This window comes from Bison bison, unplaced genomic scaffold (genome assembly GCF_000754665.1).
Source record: "Bison bison bison isolate TAMUID 2011002044 unplaced genomic scaffold, Bison_UMD1.0 scf7180017864080, whole genome shotgun sequence".
NCBI lineage: Eukaryota > Metazoa > Chordata > Mammalia > Artiodactyla > Bovidae > Bison > Bison bison.
This window is the reverse complement of record NW_011494652.1, coordinates 1,638,313-1,663,075: the sequence shown is the minus strand read 5'-3', so window position 1 is coordinate 1,663,075 and position 24,763 is coordinate 1,638,313. Positions and strand designations below refer to the sequence as shown.

The window sequence follows — 24,763 nt, the reverse complement described above, 5'->3', positions numbered from 1 at the left end:
GAGCTCCAGGCAGCGGGGACAGCAGCTTCAAAGTCCCAGAGGTCAGGGTCACCAGGGAGGAGAGGGGAGGTGAAGGACCCGGTCCATGAGCCTCTGGAGAGGCTGACACGGGGCAGGGAGGTGGGGGCGGTAGAAGGAGGCGGAGGTACAAGCAGGACAGAGGCTGGTGGAGGGTGGTGGTGGGGGCGGGGAGAGGCTGGTGGAATCTGGGAGTCACACTAAGGCTCAGGGCTGCGGGTCCAAGAGCCCAGACAGAAGGAGGGAGGGGTCAGGAGGGGTCTCCAGGGGCGGCAGGCACTCTGAGGGTCCCGGGGTGGTTTTCTGTGTCCTAAACGCGACCAAGGCCCCAGGCAGCTCCTCGGCGCTTCCCATCCCTGGCTGCAGGCTTCCCCGGAAATGCCTCAAGGGCGGCTGCGCTGCCTGCTCACCTCGGGGGGTCTCCTCGGTACCTGGCGCTCCATCCATGCCTCAAGGCCTCTGGGTGTCGGTCACTCTGACCTCCCTGCTCCACCCTGACCTACAGAACCGCTCATGTCTCTGTTCTGACCCACTCCAGGTCCAGGAAGACATTTCCAAGGTGGGGACCCTCTGCCCTCGTCCACCCAGAAACCCTCTACTCCGCTTGGTACTCTGTCCCTCTTGTATGGACAGAATAACGCACCACCCCCACCGCCAGATACCAGGTCAGAATTCCAGGAACCTGTGTGACCTCACATGGCAAAAACGGGGTCTGCAGGTGTGTGACCTCACACCGCAAAATGGGGGTCTGTGGGGATGACAAAGTTGAGGATGCTGAGATGCCGACATAGGATGATCCGAATGGGCCCTTGAGGTCATCGCAGGTGTCCTTCTAAGACAGAGGCAGAGGGGGATTTGAGTACAGTCGAGGAGAAGGTGGAGGCCAGAGGGACGTGGCCACAAGACCAGGAACACCTGGAGACCTCGGGAGCTGAAGAGGCAGGAAAGGCCCTCCCCCGGAGCTCTGGGAGGGAGCGTGGCCCTGCTAACACCTTGATTTCAAAGTTCTGGCCTCCAGCTGTGAGAAGACGCCCCATGCTGTTCCTAATCACCCAGCGGGTGGCAATGAGGATCAGCCCAGGAGCTCTCCCGTCTCTGCCCTGCTCCTGCTTTCCTCCTTCCTCTCTGACGATCCCCAAAAGCGACTCGACTGTGTACAAACACTAACTTTCTCCCCCAAACGGAAAGCTCAGACGCCCTAAGCCGTTCTCAGAGGAGGTGAAGACTGGTTCTTAGAAGTGCAAAGATATCTTCCTCTTTTCATGCATAAAGTGCAGCCATAGGGACAGCACCTGAGAAGATTCACAGAACATCCGCGGTGTAGACACGTCATGGGGGGGAGCGGCGAGCAGCGATCAGGAAAGAAAGGGGAGAAACATCGACTTAGATGAACAAGCGCAAGCGAGGGTCCCAGGGCCCCTCGCTCATGAGCCCGCCTGCAAGTGCACCCCTGGGAGCAACAGTCATGGTGAGGCTGCGTTCATTCTGGGGGGAGACCAAGATGTTTCTAAATTATTTATTTACTGACCATGCTGTACAGCTTGTAAGATCTTAGTTCCCGAACAATGGGTTGAATCTGGGTCTCTGGAAGTGAGCGCACAGAACCCTAACCACTGGACTGACATGGAATTCCCATCTTTCTTGTTTTGGTTTTTTAGATGTTTGTTTGTTTGTTTACTTGTCTGTGCCACAATGGCGTGTGGGATCTTGGCAACGCCACCGGGGATCAAACCCACACCCCCTGCAGAGGAAGTGCAGAGCCTTGACCACTGGACCACCAGGGAAATCCAAGGCCAAGGTTAACAGGGGGTCATCAGAAGGTCGTCAGCTTTTGAACTGTGATGCTGGAGAAGACTCTTGAGAGCCCCTTGGACTGGAAGGAGATCCAACCAGTCCATCCTAAAGGAGATCAGTCCTGAATATTCATTAGAAGGACTGATGCTCAAGCTGAAACTCCAATACTTTGGCCACCTGATTCGAAAAGCCGACTCATTTGAAAAGATCCTGATGCTGGGAAAGATTGAGGGTGGGAGGAGAAGGGGATGACAGAAGATGAGATGGTTGGATGGCATCACCGACTCAATGGACATGAGTTTGGGTAGACTCCGGCAGCTGGTGATGGACAGGGAGGCGTGGCGTGCTGCAGTCCATGGGGTCACAAAGAGTTGGACATGACTGAGTGACGGAACTGAACTCAACTGAACATCGGCTTGAATCCCAGTAGGCAGATGGGGTGATTAGAAGTGAGATGTAAATGGGGAGATTGAGAGCCCCAAATGTCACTTCTGCTTTTACTAGCCGATCTGTAAAAGGAGTTCACAGTATTTAAACCCGCAGGGTATCTGAGGATGACACTCCCTCACGAAAGGCTCCCGCGTGGCCCGCAGTGGACGCTCGGTAAACACCAGCCTCTGCATCCTCCTCCCTCTCTCTAGAGAGCTGCCGGGCGCTTCCTGACAGACTGCCTAGTCTTCTAGCCTGACACACACGTGTGTGCACATCTGCTCCCAGAATTATGTCCTCAGAGAGACAGCAAGGTGCTGTTCAAATACTGGGAGACCACAGGTAGCGGAAGTATCACAGCAAACTGAGAAATATTATAGCCTTAATACAGCCTTGGCCCAAAACATCTCCCCATCTTGCTGTTTGGGTTTAAGGACTGTGACCTCCCCACGCAAATCCCTGAGCTGAGGCTCAAAGCCCCAGCGGGGCGTGTTTGGGGGTGGGGCGTTGGGAGGCAACGAGGGCTGGAGGGGCCCCGATGGGGTCAGTGCCCTTGTAAGAGGGGACCCCAGGGCCCTCGGCAGGTCATAGTGAGAAGGCGGCCATCTGAACGCCGGGAAGAGCGCCCGCAGCAGGCGCTGGCGGGGGCGAGCATCTTGGTCTGGGATGTGCAGCCTCCAGAGCCAACAGAGACAGATGTTCTTCAAGTCGCCCCATCTGTGATCCTCTGTTACGGCGGCTGAACTGACTGATACGGGGTCGTTCCTACTCCGAACTGATGAACGATCTGAGGACTGACTTTCAGGATAGATATCTCTTTAGGACAGAAATAGTAAACATCAATCATGAGCACCCCGGCTCCCCAACCTGCACTCCTGGACCGAGCTGTCCCAAGACAACACTGCCACTTAGTGGCCAGTGTGAGGAATTACAAGGATTACACCACAGGGGCTTCCAGTCACGTCCGAATGTGAGAGCTGGCCCAAAAAGAAGGCTGAGTGCTGAAGAATTGATGCTTTTGAATTACGGTACTGGAGAAGACTCTTGAAAGTCCCTTGGACAGCAAGGAGACCAAACCAGTAGATCTTAAAGGAAATCAACCCTGAATATTCATTGGAAGGACTAATGCTGAAGCTCCAATACTTTGGCCACCTGATGCAAACAGCTGACTCATTTCCCAGCTGATGCTGGGAAAGATTGAAGGCAGCAGAAGAGGGTAACAGAGGATGAGATGGTTGGATGACATCACGGACGCAACGGACATGAACTTGGGCAAACTCCAGGAGACAGTGAGGACAAAGAAGCCTGGTGTGCTGCAGTCCACGGGGTCACAAAAGAGTCTGATACTACTTGGCGACGGAATAACAACAACAAAGACGAATCACAGCTCATTTCATCTCCAGTTAGGTTGTTCCTGGTGTGGTGCTGGGCACTTGGACTTGAAAGCTCGAAGAGACGGGCTTTACAGTGTAGCTGGGCGGCTGATGCCAAAACCGTCCACGCTGATACAACATGTGACAGATGTGTATCAAGTAACAGCGGAACCAAAAGGAAAGCAGCCCGGGGGTAGAGGGGGGACTGCCCGAGGCTGCAGGGAGACGGCTTGCAGATGAAGAGCTCTGGTTCTGAAGGGTGAATAGGAGTTCACTGGGCAGAGGGGAGCTCATGGGAAGGGGGAGGGGGAAAGACTGTCTTTCAAAAATGAAATCAATGCTTTGCTTTTATCAACGCCACACAGCTAGATGGGCGGTATGAAAAGTCAGACCCTTCTGCATGGCTGTTCACACCCCCCCCACCTGCGCTCCATCTGCGCCCCGCCACCTGCGCTCCACCCGCGCCCCGCCACCTGCGCTCCATCCGCGCCCCCCAACCTGCGCTCCATCCGCGCACCCACCACCTGCGCTCTATCCGCGCACCCACCACCTGCGCTCCATCTGCACCCCTCCACCTGCACACCATGCCTCCTCCACACCCACATCTGCTTGCGTTCTCACTCCTCTGCGTCCCAGTTCTCTTTCTTTTTTGGCAGCGCCTCATGGTACGTGGGATCTTAGTTCCTCAACTATGGATTGAACCTGTGCCCCAGCAGTGGACCTCTGGAGTCTTAACCCCTGGACCCCCTGCTTCTAACCAGCACATTCCTGGTGCTCTGCCATGATTTCTTTCCATTTAAATATTAGTTATCTTTGTCCTGCCAGGAAAGAGAGGGCTCAGCTCCTCCGTCACACAACCCAACACAGGCGGGTCCCGGCTTTGCCTAATCATTACACCATGCTTACGTGAGGATGGCTAAATCTATCTTCCCCACAGTCGGGAGCGCCAGCCAACTATGAGTCTCCCTCCCTGGAGGGAGTAAGAGCAGCATTTAAAAATCTGCTTTTCTATTGACCTATAGTCGATGGGTCACCAGGTTCTGACAACAGCCTCCTCTCTGGGTGCAAACACTTCAGCCGTCTCTCTGCCGCCTTCGTTTCCAGGTGACGTGCGCCCTGGAGAATGAAATTCACGGTCCCTGAGCTTCCAGGATGTCACAGAAATGCCTGACCCCGGACCTCTATACAGAAATTGCTTTTTTCCTTCTTGAAACTTAGGAACCATAGTTTTATTTTTCTTCCTGAAGTTCTGAGCTCTCATGAGCCCTGTCCTTGCTGTTGACAACTGCTCACATTTGACCTGTAAACGCAGGGGCCTTTCCAGCGGGGGATCTCGTTTCCTCCTGTTTGGCAGCACTGTCTTGAATGATATCTTTGCTGACTTCTGCCCTCTCAGAGATTCCATTATTCAGGTGTTAAACCTGCTCACAGCTCCTCAATTACCTGAACCCCAACCTTCTGTCCATCTCCTCGGCGATTCTGAGCTCACGGCTTTCCTGCCATCATGACTCTTCATGGGCCCCCTGAACCCCCACTTCACCATGCTCTAGCCTCTCTTATCACACCGTGGATACGGGGTGTATGTCCTGAAGTCCCCTCCTGTTCTCTCAATTCCCCAGTTTCTTTCTAGAGCCTTTATTTGTGCCTGTTTGGTGTCTGCCTTTCCCGATGGCGGTTTTCCCTTAACGACTGGTGATGCTGGGCTGTCTGTTCTGTTTCCATTTTCAGCTTGAAGCGTCTGCACACAGGACGGAAACTCTGGATGTGGTGAGTTGGTCCTACAGTGGGAGGACACGCCCCGGGGGGGCCTCGTAAAACACAGGTGGTTGGGGGAGGGGTTCTAGTCACGGAGGTGACAGTGGGTGCAAAGGCCCGGGGGCAAGCATGTGTCTGGCTGCCTGAGGAGCAGCCGGAGGCTGGGTGTCTGGGGTAGAGGGAGTGAGCTGGGAGCTGTGACATCAGTGAGCAACATGCTCGCCTGGTGGCGCGAGCAGGAAAGAACCCGCCTGCCAGTGTAGGTAGACGTAGGAGACATGGGTTTGATCTGTGGGTTGGGAAGATCCCCCGGAGGAGGGCATGGCAACCCACTCCAGTATTCTTGCCTGGAGAATTTCACAGACAGGGGAGCCTGGTGGGATACAGTTCCTAGGGTCACACAGAGTCAGGCACGACTGAAGCAACTTAGCACACACCAGGTCAGCAAGGACCCCACGAGCCGGGACTACAGGCCTAGCAGGTTCAACCGAAACACCATGTCCAGTCTCACCTGCATCTCCAACACTCAGGGTCTCCAGGGTGCTGACCTGAGGTCTGGTGGCAGGCAGGGTGGCCTCCCCAACACTCTTCACCTCTTTTCTCTCCCCTTCCTGGAGCTGAGGACTGGTGACTGCCTCTCCTTCGTTCTTACATAACAGGGTCAGGCACCCACGTGCATCCTGACCTTCACACGCTCCCTGGTGACTGAGGGTCCTTTTCTCAGCTCGTGAAGAGCAGCATCTGCAAACCGAGCCCCTGGCCCAGCCCAGCCCTGCCCACGTGCCTGGGTCGGAGGTCTCAAGGCCCGCTGCACAGTGCTCTGTTTAGGGGGACAGCCTGCACCGTAACTTTAAACCTGTGGAACCCGGGTTCGCGGTGCAAGGGTTCCAGGGAAGAGCTCCGAGGACTCGACCTCCCCTACCCAGACCAGGCGTCCACCCGGGGCTCCCTGGAGCCCTCAGTCCCCGGGTCTGATGACTCTGACCTCAAGCCAGCTCCTTCCCAGCCTTGGGCTCCACTTCATCACCCCTCCTTCACTGTTGCAAATCAACCAGTTAATGAGGAGAATCTCCTGACCCCAAGCTGGATCAGTTCACGGGGCACCCCTTCCTCATGCCACGTAAGGGGCAAACGTCAGCCCTGCTTTTCACATGGGATCACGTGTGTGCATACGTGTTAGTTGCTCGGCCATCCCCAACTCTTTGCTATCCCATGGATGACAGCCTGCCAGGCTCCTCTGTCCCTGGGATTCTCCAGGCAAGAATACTGGAGCGGGTTGCCATTTCCTCCTCCAGAGGGGATCTCCCTGACCCAGGGATCGAACCTGGGTCTCCTGCATTGCAGGCAGATTCTTTACCAGCTGAGCCACTGGGATCACAACAGGCGGTGGGACGGGACGGGCTGATGTCCGTTTGTTTCCTTCTGTCCTGGGGGACCCGCACGTCTCGCTCAGAGTAAAACCCAGAGTCATCTCCCAGTCATGGGGGCCTCCCTGGTCTCCACTCACCCACCGCCCCCGCTGGCTGATCCGCTCTGCTCCTCACAATGGCCAGGCGTGCGCTGATGCCAGGGCCTTTGGGTGTGCCAGTTCTCACCCGTTCTCGCCCGCAGGCATCTGCATGGCCCCCTGCCTCCTCCCTCCTTCCATTCTGGCCTCCACTCAAACGTCAGAGGTCCTGCAAGGCTCCCGTCACTAAAGACACTGGCTCCTGCAGCTCCACCCCCTCTCTCTACCCACTCACTCACCGTGCCTTCTCTCTCTTCAACTAGTTTAGCAACCCTGACGCAGTATGCGTATATCCGTTTAACTGTTAATCATTAGTCTGACGAACACACACTCCACGAGAGCAGGGGCGTCCTTGTTCACTGATGTGTCTCGGGGCACCTAGACGAGAGCGTGGCTCTTCCTGGGAACTCGGCGTGTGCTGTCTGGAATAATGAACTTGAAACCTGATCCTTCTCCATCACAGATAAGCACGGTCCATCAGCCCCAAACTTGGGTCTCCCGGGTTTCTGCGCCCTGATCCAGAGACACAACGTCCTCTTCCCTGTTTCTATGGGAACTCAGAGTCTGAATCCCAAATAAGAAGAACTTTTCAAAGAAACGACTTAAAAATGAATGGCTTCCCTGACCACATGCCCTAAGCAGGGATCCGGGGAAGTGCTCAGAGGGCCAGGCCGTGAAGCGGAAGAGGTGGGCGGGGGCGGGCAGTCAGGAGCAGCGGGGACTGGGCCGGGGGGCAACTGCAGAGCTTCCCAAAGAGGCAGAGCTCCCCATGCCAGCCAAACGCCAACACACACGATAACTGCCTGGGAGTGCCCACTTTTCCCAGTTATTCGAGGGTAGCTGGAAATTGGAATTTTATAAGAAATTGGAGGATATTTAAATATTGGCAAAGAATCTAGCTTTTAAAAAGTCTGGGCAGGCAGTCCAGGGGTTAAGACTTTGTACTTCCAACGAGGCATGGGTTCGATCTTTGGTCAGAGAACTAAGATCCCATATGCCACGTGACGGGCCAAAAACAAAACAGAAAACTTCGATAAAGACGCAAAACTACGGGCAGGCCACAATCTAAGTCTCTGGGTTAAGATCCACCCCCCGGATTGCAGACTGTGACCTATCCCACCAACAGCTGGGTACCCAGCCCTGTGGAAGGTCAGTAGATCACCAGCCGTGAGGCGGGCACCCATGATGCCAGCTCCTGCCCCACCGAGCTGCTTCTAAACACCCCAGAGACACACACGCAATGGAGAGAAGAGAATCCGGTCGGACTGAAAAACGCAGTTTTCTGTCGTCACTCGCGGAAAGGGCTCAGATGAAACCTGGCATTTCATCACTCATCCTGCGAGGGTTTAACCACTGCTTCTCATGGAGTGCAGGTGGAGGGGGCTTCAAAGTGGAGAGGCTGAGAAGGTGGCCGTCTGCAAGCCCAGAAGAGGGGCCCTCGCCAGGAACCGCAGGGCCGGCACCTTGACTTTGGCCTCCCCGACTCCGGCCCTGCTGTCTGAGCTGCCCCATCTGTGGGACCTGTCCCAGCAGCCCAGACGGACACACCATGGGCAGCACAAAGGCCGTGATCACGCAGCTGTGGGGTCCCGCTCCCACACGGTGGCGTCCCCAGTAGCTCTCCGTGGTGGCAAGGAACAGAGATGCGCCCGAGCTGGTGACAGTCTTCACAGAGGGCAGAGGGGAAACCATGGGAACCGAGGCAGGAGCCTGGCTCAGGGCCGGGCGGCAGGGCGCAGGGCTGAGTGCTTCAGGGTGTGGGCAGCGGGAACCGGTGAGCTGGCCACTGGCCCGCCACCGGCGACCTCTTGTGGCAGCCCCCAGCAGGGACTGGAGCAGAGGACCACACACTGTGGGCTCTGAGCAGCAGAGCCTCACCCCGTTCTGGAAGCCACAGTCCAAAGTCAGGCTCGCAGGGCCCAACCCGGGCTGTGGGCAGGGCTGGCTCCCTCCGCAGGCTCCTGGCCAGGGTCCTCCCTGCCTCTTCCGGCTTCTAGGGGCTGCAGGAGCTCTGGGCTCATGGCTGCATCCCCTGTCTTTTCCTCATCTTCATGGGGCCCCTTCCCCTGTGCTCACCCCCATAGAAGGACCCTAGAGATGACGCTGAGCCCTCCCAGATAATCCAGACTAACCGCCACCTCAAGATCCTTAGCCGCTTGGTAAAGTCCCTGCTGTACGAGGTCACAGCCGCAGGTTCCAGAGGTCAGGACCCACCTCTCCTGGGGCCTTTATTTAGCCCAGCACAGGCCCCCTGCCCTGCGGGGTGGGGCCCTTGCAGCACCTGCCATGCACCTCCCTGGGGGTGCCCCAGGCCCAGAACCGTCACAGTCACCCACGCCCTGGGCCCTGGCTCCTGCCCCATCCCCCGGAGAGCAGGGCCCGCTCCCCAGCAGTGGCTGTGTCTCGGCTCGAGTCTGACGTGTGGTCCCCTCACACCAGGGTCCTCGGCCACCCGACTCGGCCCTGCTTTCCCATCTTGTCACCTGCCATGATATGCCCCCCTCACTTGGGGGCAGCCGTGCCCACGTGGGGCTGGTCCCTCCCCTCTCACCATGCTCCCTGCTGCTCCCCAGCCCTCTGCCCGCCAGACCCAGGGCATCCCCGAGGCTCAGGGGCACTGGTCCCAGTGAGCTGAAGGTCAAGCTGGGATCGCTCTTTGGGTCATGCTGGGTGGTGGGCAGGGGTCACGTGAGTGGTGGTCCTTCTGAGCTGGGGATGGGGAGGAGGAGGACCCGTGACCACCTCCAAGGATGAGGGAAGGAGCCACCGTGTGCCCAGGGGGATGAGGCTGTACGGACGCCATCGGAATTGAATTTACAGGCATGGCCGCAGACTCTGAACCCTCAACTAGATAAGCTCCTCCAGAGGGCCTGTGTGTGTGCATGCGTGTGTCTATGTGGTGTGTGTCTATGTGTGTGTCGGTGTGCATGTGTGTGTCTGTGTGTGCACATGTGCATCTGTGTGTCTGTGCGTGCACATGTGTGTTTATGTGTTTGTGTGTCTGTGTGTGTGCAGTGTGTCACTATCTATGTGTACCTCTCCATGTGTGTGCCTGTGTGTGTCCATGTGTCTGTGTGCACACGTGTGTGCAGTGTGTGCGTATCTATGTGTGCATGTCCATGTGTGTGCAGATATGTGTCTATGTGTTGGTGTGTGCACACGTGTATCTGTGTGTGCAGAGTGTGTGTATCTATGTGTGCATGTCCATGTGTGTGCAGATGTGTGTCTACGTGTTGGTGTGTGCACACGTGTGTCTGTGTGTGCAGTGTGTGCGTATCTATGTGTGCATGCCCATGTGTGTGCAGATGTGTGTCTGTGTTGGCGTGTGCATGTGTCTGTGTGCTGATGTGTGTCTGTGTGCACGTGTGTGTGTGCAGTCTCTGTATCTAAGTGTATACGTCCGTGAGCGTGTGCGTGTCCGTGCATGTCTGCGTGTCCCTGTGCCTCTGACGTGGTTTTACGTCAGCCCTGGGCTTCCCCCAGGTCACCTCATCCCATTTGTGGGCAGAAGGCAGTCCCACAGAGCAGGGCTGGGACCCTGCCCACGACCTGCATCAGGGGAACGCAAGGTTGTGGGAGAGAACCCCTCCTTGCCCTTGCACTACAGTCCGTGTGGACTGCTACAAGACTCCACACCACCCAGCAGTCCTACTGCTGAGTCACTAACAAGGAAAAAAGTGCGAACAGGCGCCCGGAGGAAACAGCATCCAAGTGCCTGCTGAGTGGATTTCATCAACTTCCCAGAAAAAATACAGCACCTGGAACCCAGATGCGGGAATGTCAGGCTGCCTTTGTCGCTGAGCCATCCCCCAACCCACTGGCTCCAAGCTCACAGAGAAGGATAGGAGACTCGGTCACTCGCAAGGGGTCACCACCCTGTCCAACATCGAATGTGACCTGGGAGAATGTCCATCCGTCTCCAGCTGTGTCCCGGGATGAGCGAGCCAAGTCAGAGCTAAAGGAGATCTCGTAGGTCTGAAGGACAAGAGCCAGGATCTGACACTTCAGGGGGGACCCAAGGTCATTCCCGTGAACCACGTGTCCCCCAAGAACCCACAGCACCACGGCCACGTCCTGGGCATCAGACAGCACGTCACAGAAGGGCTCGAGGAGATGGATTTTACTGTCGTCTGCCAGCACCAGGCTTGGCTCGGTGATTTACCGCCCGAGACCAGAGGCCGGGAACTCCCTCCTTCCTGGTGCCGGCCTTTCTCTTCCTGTCATATCCCGAGTGATGGTGGAAGAAGGACTCGGGGGCCAAGGCCGTGAGCAACCCTCACCATCCCCTTCGAGCTGTGGACCCCGGCGTCCACCCAACTCTCCATCTGAAGGGGACAATGGAGACCTGTGTCACGAGTGACGTGTGTTAAAGGCCGAGAGTCTGGCGGGGCCAAGAGCTCTGCTCCCTGCGCACGACCTTCACCAACAAGACCCCCAGCAGGGCCTTCTGTATCCCCCACCCAACTCCTGCCTCTGATCCTTTCTCACAAGTCCCTCCCTGGAGGACAGCCGGACGTCCGATGTCTGAAATGACTCTCACTGCCTTGCCTCCCCTCCTGTTTTCTCCTCTCTCTCTGCTTCTTGGTATCTGAGAGCAGCTGCAGAGGGCAGCCTGGGGGCCAACAGATCGGTGACGCGTGGGTGGGGGGAGCTGCTTCTCCAAACACACAGGGGCTGGAGGCCTGCCCTCCAGAACCACGGAGCCCCTACGGAATGGAGCCGCCGGCGGGCAGGAAGGGTTCAACTCCATCCTCCTGGGCCCAGCCAGGGCTCTCCAGGGAAGGACACAGAGGATGTGCACACACACACACTGATTTATTTTAAAGAACCGGCTCCTGAGATGGTGAGGCCTGGCAAGCGTGAGGTCTGGGGCGGGCCAGTGTTGGGAACCCAGGTGGGGTCTCTGTATTACAGTCTGGAGCAGAATTCCTTCTTCTCTGGGAAACCCCAGCTTTCACTCCCAATGCCTCCAGCTGATGGGAGAGGCCCACCCACATCACGGAGGCTCCACCTCTTCAACCGAGTCAACTGAGTGCTGATCTGAGCCTACAGTGACATCACAGCACTGGGGCCGAATCCAGCAGACACCACGGCCGTCCCACCAGCCACCGTGGCCCTCTCCCCACTGCCCCACTGGCTGCACACTCTCTCACTTAGACCTTCCACCTCCTTAGAATTCCTTCCATCCCATTTCCCTTTAGCTTCAGAACCAGGACATGCTTGCTTCCTTGGACTGAGTGATCCAGAAAGCAAAGGATTCCCTGTTGCTGTTCGCTCCACGCCACGATGGAAGACCAGTCACGGGCCAGAGGACGTGCCTGCTTCTCCCCAAACCAGAGCCTGGGATGGCACTCAATGGCCTGGAGGCCACGGACACGGCCACTGACCGATTCAGGACGCCTAGGCGTCCATCCCCAAGTCCATGTCTCCCATAAACTGGGCGTAAAAATCCCACCTCGTTGGGTTGTCGAACATTAAATGAAAATGTACAGAAGAGCATTTGTGAGCTTTGAGATTCTGTGCAACTGGGGAGAGTCATCTTCACTATGTACAACACACTAGACTGCATCATCACCACCAGCACCACCAGAACCATCACCACCACCAGCACCACCAGCACCACCAGCATCATCACCACCACCAGCACCATCATCATGAATGTTATGACTGAACTGCGTCTCCCACTGTGATGATATTTATAGACAGGGCCTCCAGGGAGGTAAGTAAGGCTAAATGAGGTCATAAGGGTGGGAAGCTAATCAGATAAGATTGCTGTTCCTACAAGAAGAGGAAGAAACACCAGAAGCCTCTCTCTCTCTGTCTTCACAGTACACTGAAGAAACGCCAGTGACCAGGTGCCTGTCTGTAAGCCAGGAAGACAGCCCTCCCAGAAACTGCATCTGCCAGCACCTTGACCTCGGACTTCTCGTCTCCAGACTGTGAGGAGTAACGTCTGCTGTTTAAGCCCCAGTCCATGTACTTTGTTATGGCGGCCCAGGGTGACTCAGACCATCTCCACCATCACAATCACGGCCACTGCTATTTCAGAAACGTCCAAGTAATGTTGTAGACGCTCCTTCTGCTCTTCCTTCTCTTCCTTCAAAACGTCACCTCTGTCTCTCACGATTCTCAAACCTGAGCAGATGCTGAGGTCTCTAGGGGACTTATGAGGACTTAGGACCCGAAGCCCTGCCCCCAAGCTTTGGATTCAGGGTAGTGCAAGGGAAGCCTGAGAACCTGCATTTCTCTCCAGTTCCTGAGTCCTGCTGCCATTGCTCCAGCCTTTGGATTAAATCATCAAGCAAAGTTCGGCCGGATGAAGTCTGTCAAATATCCCACGGTTTGTTAGAAAAGCCCCTGCTCACAGCAGCAGCTGAATGCCATCAAGGCTTCCCAGGTGGACACACTTGAGCCCTGTTAGATGATGTGGCAAGCGGACATGCCCCCCGAAATCAACAGGGAGGGGTTCATTTTTCATCACCGGGAGGGGAGGGATCACAAATGCAACACGAATGCTGGGGACGTATTACCTGCGAGGCTCCAGACGCTGAAGTCTCTCTGCACCATGAAAACACGAGGAGGTGGGGACACGCGAGGCAGGGAGGCCAGCTTGCACAGTCAGAGCGGTACTGGGTGTGCCGAGCGCATCCCAGGCTTTGATCCTGCCCCGACCACGAACAATGTCTGCAGGGCACAAGGCCCATTATTCAGGCGTAATTGTCTTCCTGAACCATTTGGGGCTCTTGATTGATTATTGTTAGCAAAATCAAGACAGATGGCCTTGGGGGTGAGCTGGGGTGGATCTGTTGCGGTGGGGGGTGGTAGGGAGGGTGCAGAAGGGTTCCTTCCAGGACTCTTGGAAGAAGGGGGCGTCCCCCCCGAGGTGGTCGCTGCCTGAGGGCACAGGACAGGAGTGGGGACTCACGGACGGGGCGGGTGGTGTTTGCCAACAGTGACCTTCTGTCCTGGGTGCCGCGCACAACTCACTCCCCTGGGGAGTCAGGTGGCGGGTACAAACCTCTGCCCAGAAGGGCAGCAATGGCTCTGTGGTACTGTCCACGTGCCAACCCAAATCAAAGGCCACTGCTGTTGCTCTTTAGTCACTCAGTCGTGTCCTGCTCTTTGTGACCCCATGGACCGCAGCACGCCAGGCCTCCCTGTCCCTCACCAACTCCCAGAGTTTGCCCAAGCTCATACATGTCCGTTGAGTTGGTGATGCCATCCAACCGTCTCATTCCCTGCTGCCCTCTTCTCCTTTTGCCTTCAATCTTTCCCAGCCAAGGGCATTAGCTGCTATTTTCTAAGCAATTTAAGTATTGTTTGACTTCAAAAAAAGGGCCACGGAAATGCACCACTTAATAGCAACAAGATATTTAAACCGAGACCACCGACCTATGGATGAGTCCCACCACGAAGTGGCAAGAGCCCGCACTCCCTCATTATCACCACTGCGAAGAGGACATGCTTTGGGAAAGAAAGCATAGTCTTTGTAGACCCAATAACACACCAGGAACTCACCTCCATGACCCATTTCACATTAAATACCTTTAAGCCACAGATGCAGAGTAAAACCCAAGCCTGCCACTGCTCATGAGCCACTGCTCATGAGCTGAGCAAACTTATTAACGACGACTGTTAAACACCCAGCTTCATTTGGGGATTGAGCTGACTCATTTTCAAGCCATCAAGGGCTTTCCCAGTGGCTCAGTGGTAAAGAATCTGCCTGCCAATGCGGGAGACACAGGTTTGATCCCTGAGCCATGACAGTCCCACACGCCTTGGAGCAACGAAGTCCGAGCACCACGACTACTGAGCCTGTGCTCGAGAGCCTGCATGCTGTGACGACTGAAGGGCACACGCCTACAGCCCGTGCTCAGCAACGAGAGGCCACTGCAGTGAGGAGCCCGCACAGCACAACGAGCGAGCGGCCGCCACTGCTGCTAAGTCACTTCAGTCGTGTCCGACTCTGTGCGACCCCAGAGACGTCAGCCCACCAGGCTCCCCTGTCCCTGGGATTCTCCAGGCAAGAACACTGGAGTGGGTTGCCATTTCCTTCTCCGATGCATGAAAGTGAAAAGTGAAAGTGAAGTCACTCAGTTGTGTCCGACTCTTTGTGACCCCATGGACTGCAGCCTTCCAAGCTCCTCCATCCATGGGATTTTCCAGGCAAGAGTACTGGAGTGGGGTGCCATTGCCTTCTACTAGACACAGACAAAAACACACAGCAATGAAGACCCAGCACAGCCAAAAATACAGTAATTTTTAAAAAGATATCAAACCCATCTATATTACTAATATCTGAGCGGAGGAATCCCTGATGGCTCAGCGGGTAAAAAATCAGCCTGCAATTCAGGAGACACAGGCGATGCAGGTTCAATCCCTGGGTTGCGAAGACCCCTTGGAGGAGGAAATGGTTAACCCACTCCAGTACTCTTGTACTGGAAAATCCCACGTATTTTCTTGTCTGGAAAATCCCACGGACAGAGGAGCCTGGTGGGCTGCAGTCCACGGTGTCGCAAAGAGTCGGGCACGACTGAGCGCTGACGCAATGACACGATGGCAAGGGGAGGATGAGCCGAGTGACCCCTGGAAGCCAGGTCTAAACGTGAGACCTCTCTCTGCTCAGGAAGGTGTAAAAAGTCTTTCCAGATAAAAAGAATCACAGTCACATCAATGTTCAGTTTGAGGAGAGAGAGAGCCGACTGTGTTTAGGAAGAAAAAAGCATTTCTGCAACTTCGGGCGTTTAGCCAAAAAAAAAAAAGTTCTTTCATCCTAAACCATCTGGTCAGCTGCATCAAAATTCAATGAGCCCCACGTTTATAAAACGGGGTATCACTCAGCCATAAAAAGGGATGAAGCAGCGATACATCCAACACAGATGGACCTTGAAAAGGCCGTGCTGAGCGAAAGAAGCTCAGCACAAAAGACCACGTACGGCACAAGCCCCTCCGCTTCTGCAGCGTCCAGAGGCAGCTCATCCCCAGGGACAGCGGGAAACGAGAGGCTGTCCAGGGGCCACGGGAGGGAGGAGCAGGGAGTGACTCTTCCGGGTCCAGAGTTTCCTCGGGCGGATGACAAGCCACACAGAGGGGATGCGACCACACTGCGCCATGTGCCCCGGCCACTGAACTGCACGGCTGCGACGGTGCCTTCTGTGTAACACGTACTTCACCAGTTTACAAATCAGGACCCTGGCTTTTTGCTCCACTTCGTAACCCCGTGGCCGCTCCAAGCTGGGTTGCTGACCATCTACCCAGGACAGCAGGCCAGGTGGGGTCACTGGACGGATGGCGAGCCACCCTGCCGTGCCCAGGAGACTGTCCGTGTTCACACGACAGGCAGCGAAGCCAGCACTGCCTGCCACTGCAAGGACAACGTCCGGGTCTTTCTGCTTTTCACAAACTGCCTTCGTGAATTGCCCCCCGGAGGCATGGCTGCCTTAGCTGTTTGTTCTAATCCGAAGGAAGCTGGTGTGTACAGGCGAACTGAAAGAGGGTCTCGCTCCAAACACAGACCCCGCCCCCGACCCCAGGGCCCAGTGCTCACCGAACATGGAGAGGGCGTGTGGCCCGGGGGCGTCGCGGGGGCTGGAGGAGCCTGCTTACCTGGAACGGGGTCTGGCTGTTGTAGTTCTTCAGTTCCTTATCTCCACCTCGAAACAGAAGCACGCGAGCACAGCTGTCCTGCAGAGGGAAGAAGAGATCTGTTTGCAAATCACAGCACATACATCTTGCAAAGGAGCTTGTTCACAGGGTGAGCTTGCAGGAGTTCAGAGACGTGGAAACACAAAGTCAACAGGAGGGCGTTTCTGCTCACTGGAGCAACCAGGAGGAGGGCAGATGCCCAGACGCTGCCAGCTGAACCTTCACTGCTGCAAAGACTTGAGACGGCGACTCAGCAGAATCTGCAAAAATTTCACATACACACACCCCACGGCCAGTGATTCTTTTTAAGACTATATGTACACATGGAGAAAGCTTGAGTGCGGAAGAATTGATGCTTTTGAACTGTGGTGTTGGAGAAGACTCTTGAGAGTCCTTTGGACTGCAAGGAGATCCAACCAGTCCATCCTAAAGGAAATCAACACTGAATATTCACTGATGCTGGAGCTGAAACTCCAATACTTTGGCCACCTGTTGCAAAGAACTGACTCATTGGAAAAGACCCTGATGCTGGGAAGGATTGAAGGTGGGAGGAGAAGGGGATGACAGACGATGAGATGGTTGGATGCCATCACCGACTCAATGGACATGAGTTTGAGCAAGCTTTGGGAGTTGGTGATGGACAGGGAAGTCTGGCATTCTGCAGTCCATGGGGTTGCAAAGAGTCGGACATGACTGAGCAACTGAATTGATGCATGCAGAAGGAAATGGCAACCCAGTATTCTTGCCTGGAAAATCCCACAGACAGAGGAGGCTGGTGGGCTACAGTTCATTGGGTGGCAAAAGGTCAGACATGACTGAGCAACTGAGCACCTTTATAGAGAGCTTTGCACATGCATACAAAATATGTACTAATTGAAAGACCACAAGTAAACTCCAAAAGGAAAGAAGAGAAAATGTGGAGATGGCAAAAATACTCTAAAATAAGGAAAAGTGGGAATGATTCTGGAATATTCTTTGTTTTCAAAACAACTTTCTCTTGAAGTACAGCTGATCTGCGCTGTTCCCGGTGCCCAGCAGCGCGATCCAGTTACACACACAGACGCACGTGCTGTTTCAGATACTTTTCCATCAGGGGTCATCACAGGATATCGACATGCTTCTCCGAGCCACACAGTAGGTCCTTGTTGCTTATCTGTTTCTGTTCATCCTAAATTCCTGATGTATCCCTCTCCCATTTTCCCCTTTGGTAACCATGTGTATTTCTACGTCTATGAGTCTGTTTTGTAAATAAGTTGATTTCAGACTCCATATAAAAGTGACACGTATCTTTATCTGGCTTACTTAGTGTGATAATTTCTGGGTCCATCCGTTGCTGCAAATGGCCATCGGTTCACTGTTTTGGCTGCCGTCTACGGGGTCGCACAGAGTCGGACACGACGGAAGCGACGCGGCGGCAGCAGCAGAATGTTCCATGGTATATATGTACCACGAGCTCTTTACCCACTGCTCTGCTGATGGGCATTTAGGTTGCTTCCATCTCCTGGCTACTGTAAGGAGTGCTGCTATGAACACTGGGGTGCACGGATCTTTCTCAATTAGCATTTTGTCCAGATATATGCCCAGGAGTGGCATTGCTGGATCATTTGGTGTCTCTATTTTTAGTTTTTTAAGGAACCTCCATAATATTCTCCACAGAACATTCTTTGCCAAGGCAGTGATAGCAAAAACAAAACAAAACAAAAAACAACACACGCCGATAATACACTGACTAGAAAAAAATCCAAAATGTCTAACTAGAAAATATGAGTCTCAGAACAACAATATAGCTTAATTTCACTTCCATTTTAAAGTCTGTATTTTAGAACGCAATGAATAATTCTGGAAAGAAGTTACCCGTTGACAGGAAATGCTTTCTCAGGAAGGAGAAAGTAGGGGAACAAACAGCAGGGATCTTCTGTTGTTATTTTCTGTACTTACACTTCCTAATGTCTTTAAGAGGCAGCCAACGTTCTTTTCTCGTGTTATCTGTACAATGAAAAGGGATCTAGTCCTGTCCATTTAGTGAGCCTCTACTATTCACCTGGAGAGGCTAACCCTCTTGAAGTCCTGATGGGGAGGCTGGGGACAATACCCACAGAGAAAAAGGCACATGAAGGAGCTCCCGGGTTTCCTAGTGGTGAGAACTCCGTACGATCTCTGCTGGGGCCCAGGTTCAATCCCTGGTCGGGGAACTGAGATCCTGCGAGCCTCTCAGAGCACCAAGTGAAATGAAAGAGAGACAGGAGGAAGCAGACTGATGAAGCAGCAGTGGGGACGCGAGTCCTCTGCCTATCGGACACAGCTGGGCTGTTACAAACGAGCAGGTTACCTTTGGGGACGAGTCTTTAGATGCTCAAGTGCCCACAGGCGCAGGCGCCTGACGCAGGGGGGTTGCACGGTCTCCCGCGGCAAGCCCCCGCCCCAGGCCCATCGCCCTGGCCCACCGCCATCTACAGAGTCCAGAGCAGAGGCAACAGGCATGGCCCCCCCAGGCTGCACGCTTGGTAAGTAACTGCTGAATGAAGAGTCCACGAGGCAACCGACGGGCGTTTCCACCCAGGGACCTGCTTACGGGGCCGGGCCAGCAGTCCCGCCCCAGCTCCGGGGGACCCGCTGCCCTGGGAAGGGCAGGGGCCAAGAACAAGACACACGGCACAGGCGGGGGAGCTGGGCGAACAGCAGCCTGGAGACGAGGCTGGAGATCCGGAGACAGGAGGGGTGGGCGCTGCTCACGGCGGGGGCTGCAGGTGGGGAGTGGTTGGGGGCGATGAAAACGTTCTAATAGTAACTGTGGGGTGGTTAGCCAATGTGCAAGCAGATTGAAAAACAGTGAATTGTATATTTTAGATAGGTAAACTGTACGGTGTGTGAGAGAAATCTCAATAAAGGTGTTAAATACTATCAACAGAAAAGTAAGAAAGAGTCAGAGTCAGAGAGATCAAGAGAGACACAGAGACACAGTCAGAGACCACGAGAGACAGAGATCAAGGGAGATCCAGAGACAAAGTCAGAGACCAAGGGAGAGACAGAGAGAGACACAGAGACCATAAGAGACAGAGACCAAGGGAGAGACAGAGACCAAGGGAGAGACAGAGAGAGGCACAGTCAGAGACCACGAGAGACAGAGATCAAGGGAGATACAGAGACCAAGGGAGAGACAGAGAGAGGCACAGGGTCAGAAAGACTAGGAGATACAGACACCAAGGGAGACAGAGAGAGAGATACAGACAGAAAACACTGGCAGCAAGTTGGCTCTGTGCCCGCCAGGGCCGCCCTGACCCCCGAGACCCGGGTGAGGGCCCCAGGGCCTCTCGCAGGACAATGATATTAATGGGGGGACACCCATGCCCGGAGCAAACAGGAGCTGAGGCAGCGCGACCCTCGTTCTCTGAGCCGCGGTCCGGCAGACACACGGGACAGGGTGGGGTCCGCTCACAAACCTGCCGGCTGCAGGCGGGACGGCTCCGAGTTCTGCAGGAAAGACTGCTGTCGGGCGGCCGGGGTCCCAGGCCTCAAAGGCACACCTGAGTGGCCGTGAGGGTCACTGCAGACTTGGGGTGCACACTGCACGGCCTGGAAGGAGGCTGCCCTTGCGGACCGCTGTGGCTGGATAGAGGGCCTGGGGACCACTTCAGGCTGGGTCCACAAGGCAGGCAGAGAGACAGACAGGGGGCCCTTGGGAGGGAGGGGAGGCTCCGTGGTGGCAAGAAGGACACGTGCAGATAGAGGTTAGGAGAGAAAAAGAGGGTGGAAGGACACACAGCCGGGAGCCCGCTGTTGAAACAGCCGTGAGCACGCGATGCCCTTGGTTCAGACCGTGGGCAGGCCCGCACCACGTTGACAGGTGGAAACTGCAGGGAAACCCCAGTCTCGGGCTTCATGTCTGCACCTTTACCATGAGTCTGCGTTCAGGCGGTGCTCTGAGTAACTAAAAACACTTACAAGAAAAATTTAAAAGATGGACCTATGCTTGGCAAACACACCTTTCACGTGTGGGGTACAGCTAATCCCAGGCTGTAAAAGAAGAGCCCTGGGCGTTACTTCCAAGTGAGGTGAGCCTTGGATCCTGGCCCAAGGTCACACACCCTGGCCTGATGCTGGGCCTGTCATCTGATTATGGGGTCTCACCTCCTGCCCTGCTGGTTCTGTGAAACGGCTTCTACTGGAACTTGGGCTCCTGAGCGTCCGGGTTCTGCCCCAGGCTCCTGGCCCCTGCTCGGGCCGCCAGAACCCACCCCACCAACTGGGGCTCATTCATGATGACCCAAACTGTTAGTTACTTAAAACAACAGCATTATCTTGCCTCAGTGAGCAGTGTTCTGCAGAGAGAAAAGAGGAAAGGGTATCTGAGAGAGCCCTGGCCCTGAGGGGACAAGGGCCCGTGGATGAGCCGGATTTTGGCAGGTTACCATCCAGCGTGTGGGGGAAGCAGGTGAGAGAGAACGAACTCCGGGGGCAGCCAGCCAGGGCAACGCTCCTGGGGCTCGGGGACCTGAAGGCTGCCTGGGGGCTCATTCTGCACTGGGCTAAGTGTGCCCTGGCCCGGCTCCAGGGCGGCCGGGGAGGACCCGCCAGGTGACCGTCCCAGATGTCCGGAGCCACTGGGGCCCATCATAACCCAGGGCAAGAGTCTGGCCCGGCAATTCCGTGTAACCGCTCCCCACTGCTCCGCAAGGACTTCCATTGAAAACTCCCATCTGGGAGGTTTATCTCCTAGGAAGCTAAGAATAAAACCCTTGCCAGGCACTGCCAGTCACACCCTCCCAGGAGGAAGCCAGCCAGGATCCCAGAAAACTCCTCCACTCACCCACAGAAGGACAGCTCTGAGTCAATATTAACCAAGCTCAAGGCACACACCCTGTCATTCTAAGAGCTGCCAGACCTGGAAGGGGGAGAGATTTCAAAACCAAAGGGCAAGTGGTTCGTGTGACTTTATAACAACGACCCTGTGTGTGTGCAGGGTGTATGTGTCTGTGTGCACACGCGTGCACATGTGAGCACAGGTATGTGTGTGCACACACGGATGCTCTACAGTTCAGAAGACACACCTCTCCACTCCTTGATTCCACCCTCAGCGCCTCCTTGCCAGAGGTAGCAGGAGGCCCATTTCACCAATAAGGCAGCGGAGGAACAGGAAGGCGTGAATGAAAACCTGCAGCTCCAGGAAGCGAGCAAAAGGAGCAGTCCTGACCCAGAGAAGTCGCCAGTGGGAGCCCCGTGGTGCCTGTGCATGGCTGCTGGCTGCCCTGTGGGTCCTCCTGCGAAGGGATCTCATAGGACACACTGAGGCGTGTCTTCATCATTCTAAAGGGGCCCATCAAGTGCAGACACAGACATGCCCTGCGTGTTTTGAGGGCCAAAGCATCTGGGAGAATATCCAATTATTATCCAGGGATGACTTTTGGAGACGTGACTACAGTCACTTAAATGTCACAGACAGGAACTACTCAGCACTCCAAATCATGAGTCCTCAGCACTCCAAATCATGAGTCCTCAGCACTCCAATTCATGAGTCAGGAATTCGTTTCCAGTTTAAATGATCCCTTGAAATGAGCCTGTCCCGGTAGACATAAATCTAGGAAGACTCCGGATGTGTGCAATCAATAAAATGGTAAAGTGCAGAGCTGGGACGTCACTGCTGCTGTCACCAGAGCGAGGCTGGAACCTGGCTCCAAAGACCAAGCCGCTCTCAAGGGCGGTGCCCCGAGGACCACACCACACACGCGCCCTGACACATGGCTTCACCTGACTTGTGCCCAGTGGAGTATCTGCCTACCTCCAATCAAGGGGTTACAGGAACCCGTCCCCAAGGCCTGGGGGAGGAGACATACAGACTGGGTTTTGAGCCCGGCTTTGGCGTTTACAGCTGAGCCGCTTGGACTGAGCCTGCGGCTACTGGCCTGTTCAAGGGAATGACAGCCAACAGCATCCTCCGAAGGCTTGTTGGAGGAATCGAAGGGGAATGACTCTGGGACACCTTTCTGCACACCCTCAACACCCAGGGCACAATTGCCCCACGAGGGCCCCCGCAGAGACTGCCACTGGCTACGATGCTGACAACCACGGTGTGGGGTGTGGAAAGGGCACACGGACCAGACAGAACACAGCCTGTCTCCAGAGGCCGGCTCCAGAGAGGCAGGGTTTACTTATTTTTTAACCTTCCAGACAAATTTGCCTGGCTTAGTAACTTTTGATATTTCAAACTCCCTCCCTCCCTTCCTTCATTATCCAGGGTAGAAAAACAAACACCAGGCTGTCTCCCCCACCTCCCTCTGGGGCTCCTGGAAAGCCAGCCAACAGACCGAGGGAGCTGGAAGATGAGATGCAGTTTGCTGCTTACAATCAAAGCGCTAATTAGTTGACTTCATAAAAGAAGAGAATATTCTGATCATAGTGTGTTTTACTGGAAGTGTACAGATGAGGTCTGCCTAAAACTGATAAAACACACGATCAATCCATAAAGCTGATGTTTTCACATTTAATGAGAAGTTTGTTAAATTAACAGCAGTACACGTGGTTTCACCGTCACCATCCTAAGCACCACCTTCACCACCATCCCCATAGTCACCATCAGCATCACCACTTGCTGTTGTTCAGTCGCTCAGTTGTGTCCGACTCTTTGCGACCCCATGGACTGCAGCACACCAGGCTTCCCTGCTCTTCACTATCTCCTGGAGTTTGTTCAAACTCACGCCCATTGCACTGGTGATGCCATCCCACGGCCTCATCCTCTGTGGCCCCTTCTCTAACTCTTGCCCTCAGTCTTTCCCAGCATCAGGTCTTTTCCAACGAGTCTGTTCTTTGCATCTAGTGGCCAAAGTATTGGAGCCTCAGCTTCAGCATCAGTCCTTCCAATGAACATTCAGGGCTGATCTCCTTTAAGGTGGACTGGTTTGATATCCTTGTTGTTCAAGGGGCTCTCAAGAGTCTTTGGTAGCATCACAATTCAAAAGCATCAATTCTTTAACGCTCAGTCTTGTTTATGATCCAACTCTCACACCCGTACGTGACTACTGGGAAAACCAAAGCTTTGACTCTCATCACCATAGTCACCACCATCACCAACATCACCAGTCACCATCCATCATCACCATCACCGCCGTCACAGTCACTTTTACTGAAAATCCACCGCATGCCAGGCATACCATATGTTTGTTTTCTATTTTAAGCCTCTTAGCAGCCCTGCCAGTTAGGTATAATTATCTCCACATTACAGAGGAGGGATTTTCTGGAACCCAGACTGCCATGTCTCCCTGCATTGCAGCTCTGTCTTGAGGCGGCTTCTTAATCCCTTTCCCTGGCTCCTGTCCTGACCCAAAGGCACCAGGTCCCCGCCCCGGGAGAGTCTGTTTCTCAGCATCACTCTCCAGAGAGCCCTATTCGACACCTCCTTCTGCTTGAAGGAGTTTCTCTCGTCGGCCCTGAGCCCGGCCTCACACACCCCGTGTGTGCAGAAGCAGAAGTGGACTCAGAGAGGAGGCCAGCACACTGGCGACTTGGGGAGGACAGGGCCTCAGGTTAGGTATCAATACAATTGCCAGGGGTGCGTGACAGAGGCTGGGGGACCCTCGATCCCTCCGTCCACCCCTCCATCCGCCCCGAGGACAGCTCATCGGAAGGATGCTAGTGTACACGGAGCTGTGCGTCTCTGAATTACACAGAGATGCCATCTGCACTGGCTTTTCTCACTGGTTGGGAAGGGGGTCGGCGCTGAGGGAAAAGATTAAAGGTCACACTAGCATCCCAGGGAGCGGCATGATGGATTCAGGAGGCTGGATCCCAGAACACTTGCCGACTCCCAACTGGACATGCTGTCCAGAACCCATGGGCCACCAAGCGAGTCTGTGACCCTCCATGATGAATGCACGGCTGGGTGTCCAAAACAGGAGGGGCCCATTTCTACCCGTGCTGCTGCGGAGGGTCAGGTGGGTAGGGCTGGACAGCAGCAGGCGGGCCGCAACGGTCCCAGCACCCTGGACAGCTCTCACACCCTGGCCAGGCTCCCCAGCACGCTGGGAGGAAGGCACTCCGCCGGGAGCAGGGATTCTGTCCTTAACTTACGTCTGGTGAGAGACCAGATGCAGCCTTCTGTGCCCGGGCCTGGCAAACTGGGGCCCACAGGCTAAACTGGCCCCCTGCCTGGTTTATAAATAAAGTTTTATTGGCGCACAGCCACACATTAATCTGCATATCGTCTGTGGCTAAGTTCACACTGCACAGGCAGAGTGGAGTAGCTGTGAAG

At 55.0% G+C, this 24,763-nt stretch overlaps 1 protein-coding gene across 1 annotated transcript in view; it reads right to left on the bottom strand.

The window, feature by feature from the left end:
- SHANK2 (SH3 and multiple ankyrin repeat domains 2) overlaps positions 1-24,763 on the bottom strand; it is a 563,331-nt gene that overhangs the window by 389,625 nt on the left and 148,943 nt on the right. The window contains exon 10 of the mRNA XM_010837814.1: positions 16,483-16,560. Within this exon, the coding sequence (XP_010836116.1) occupies positions 16,483-16,560 (78 nt within the window). The remainder of the gene's footprint in view (positions 1-16,482; positions 16,561-24,763) is intronic.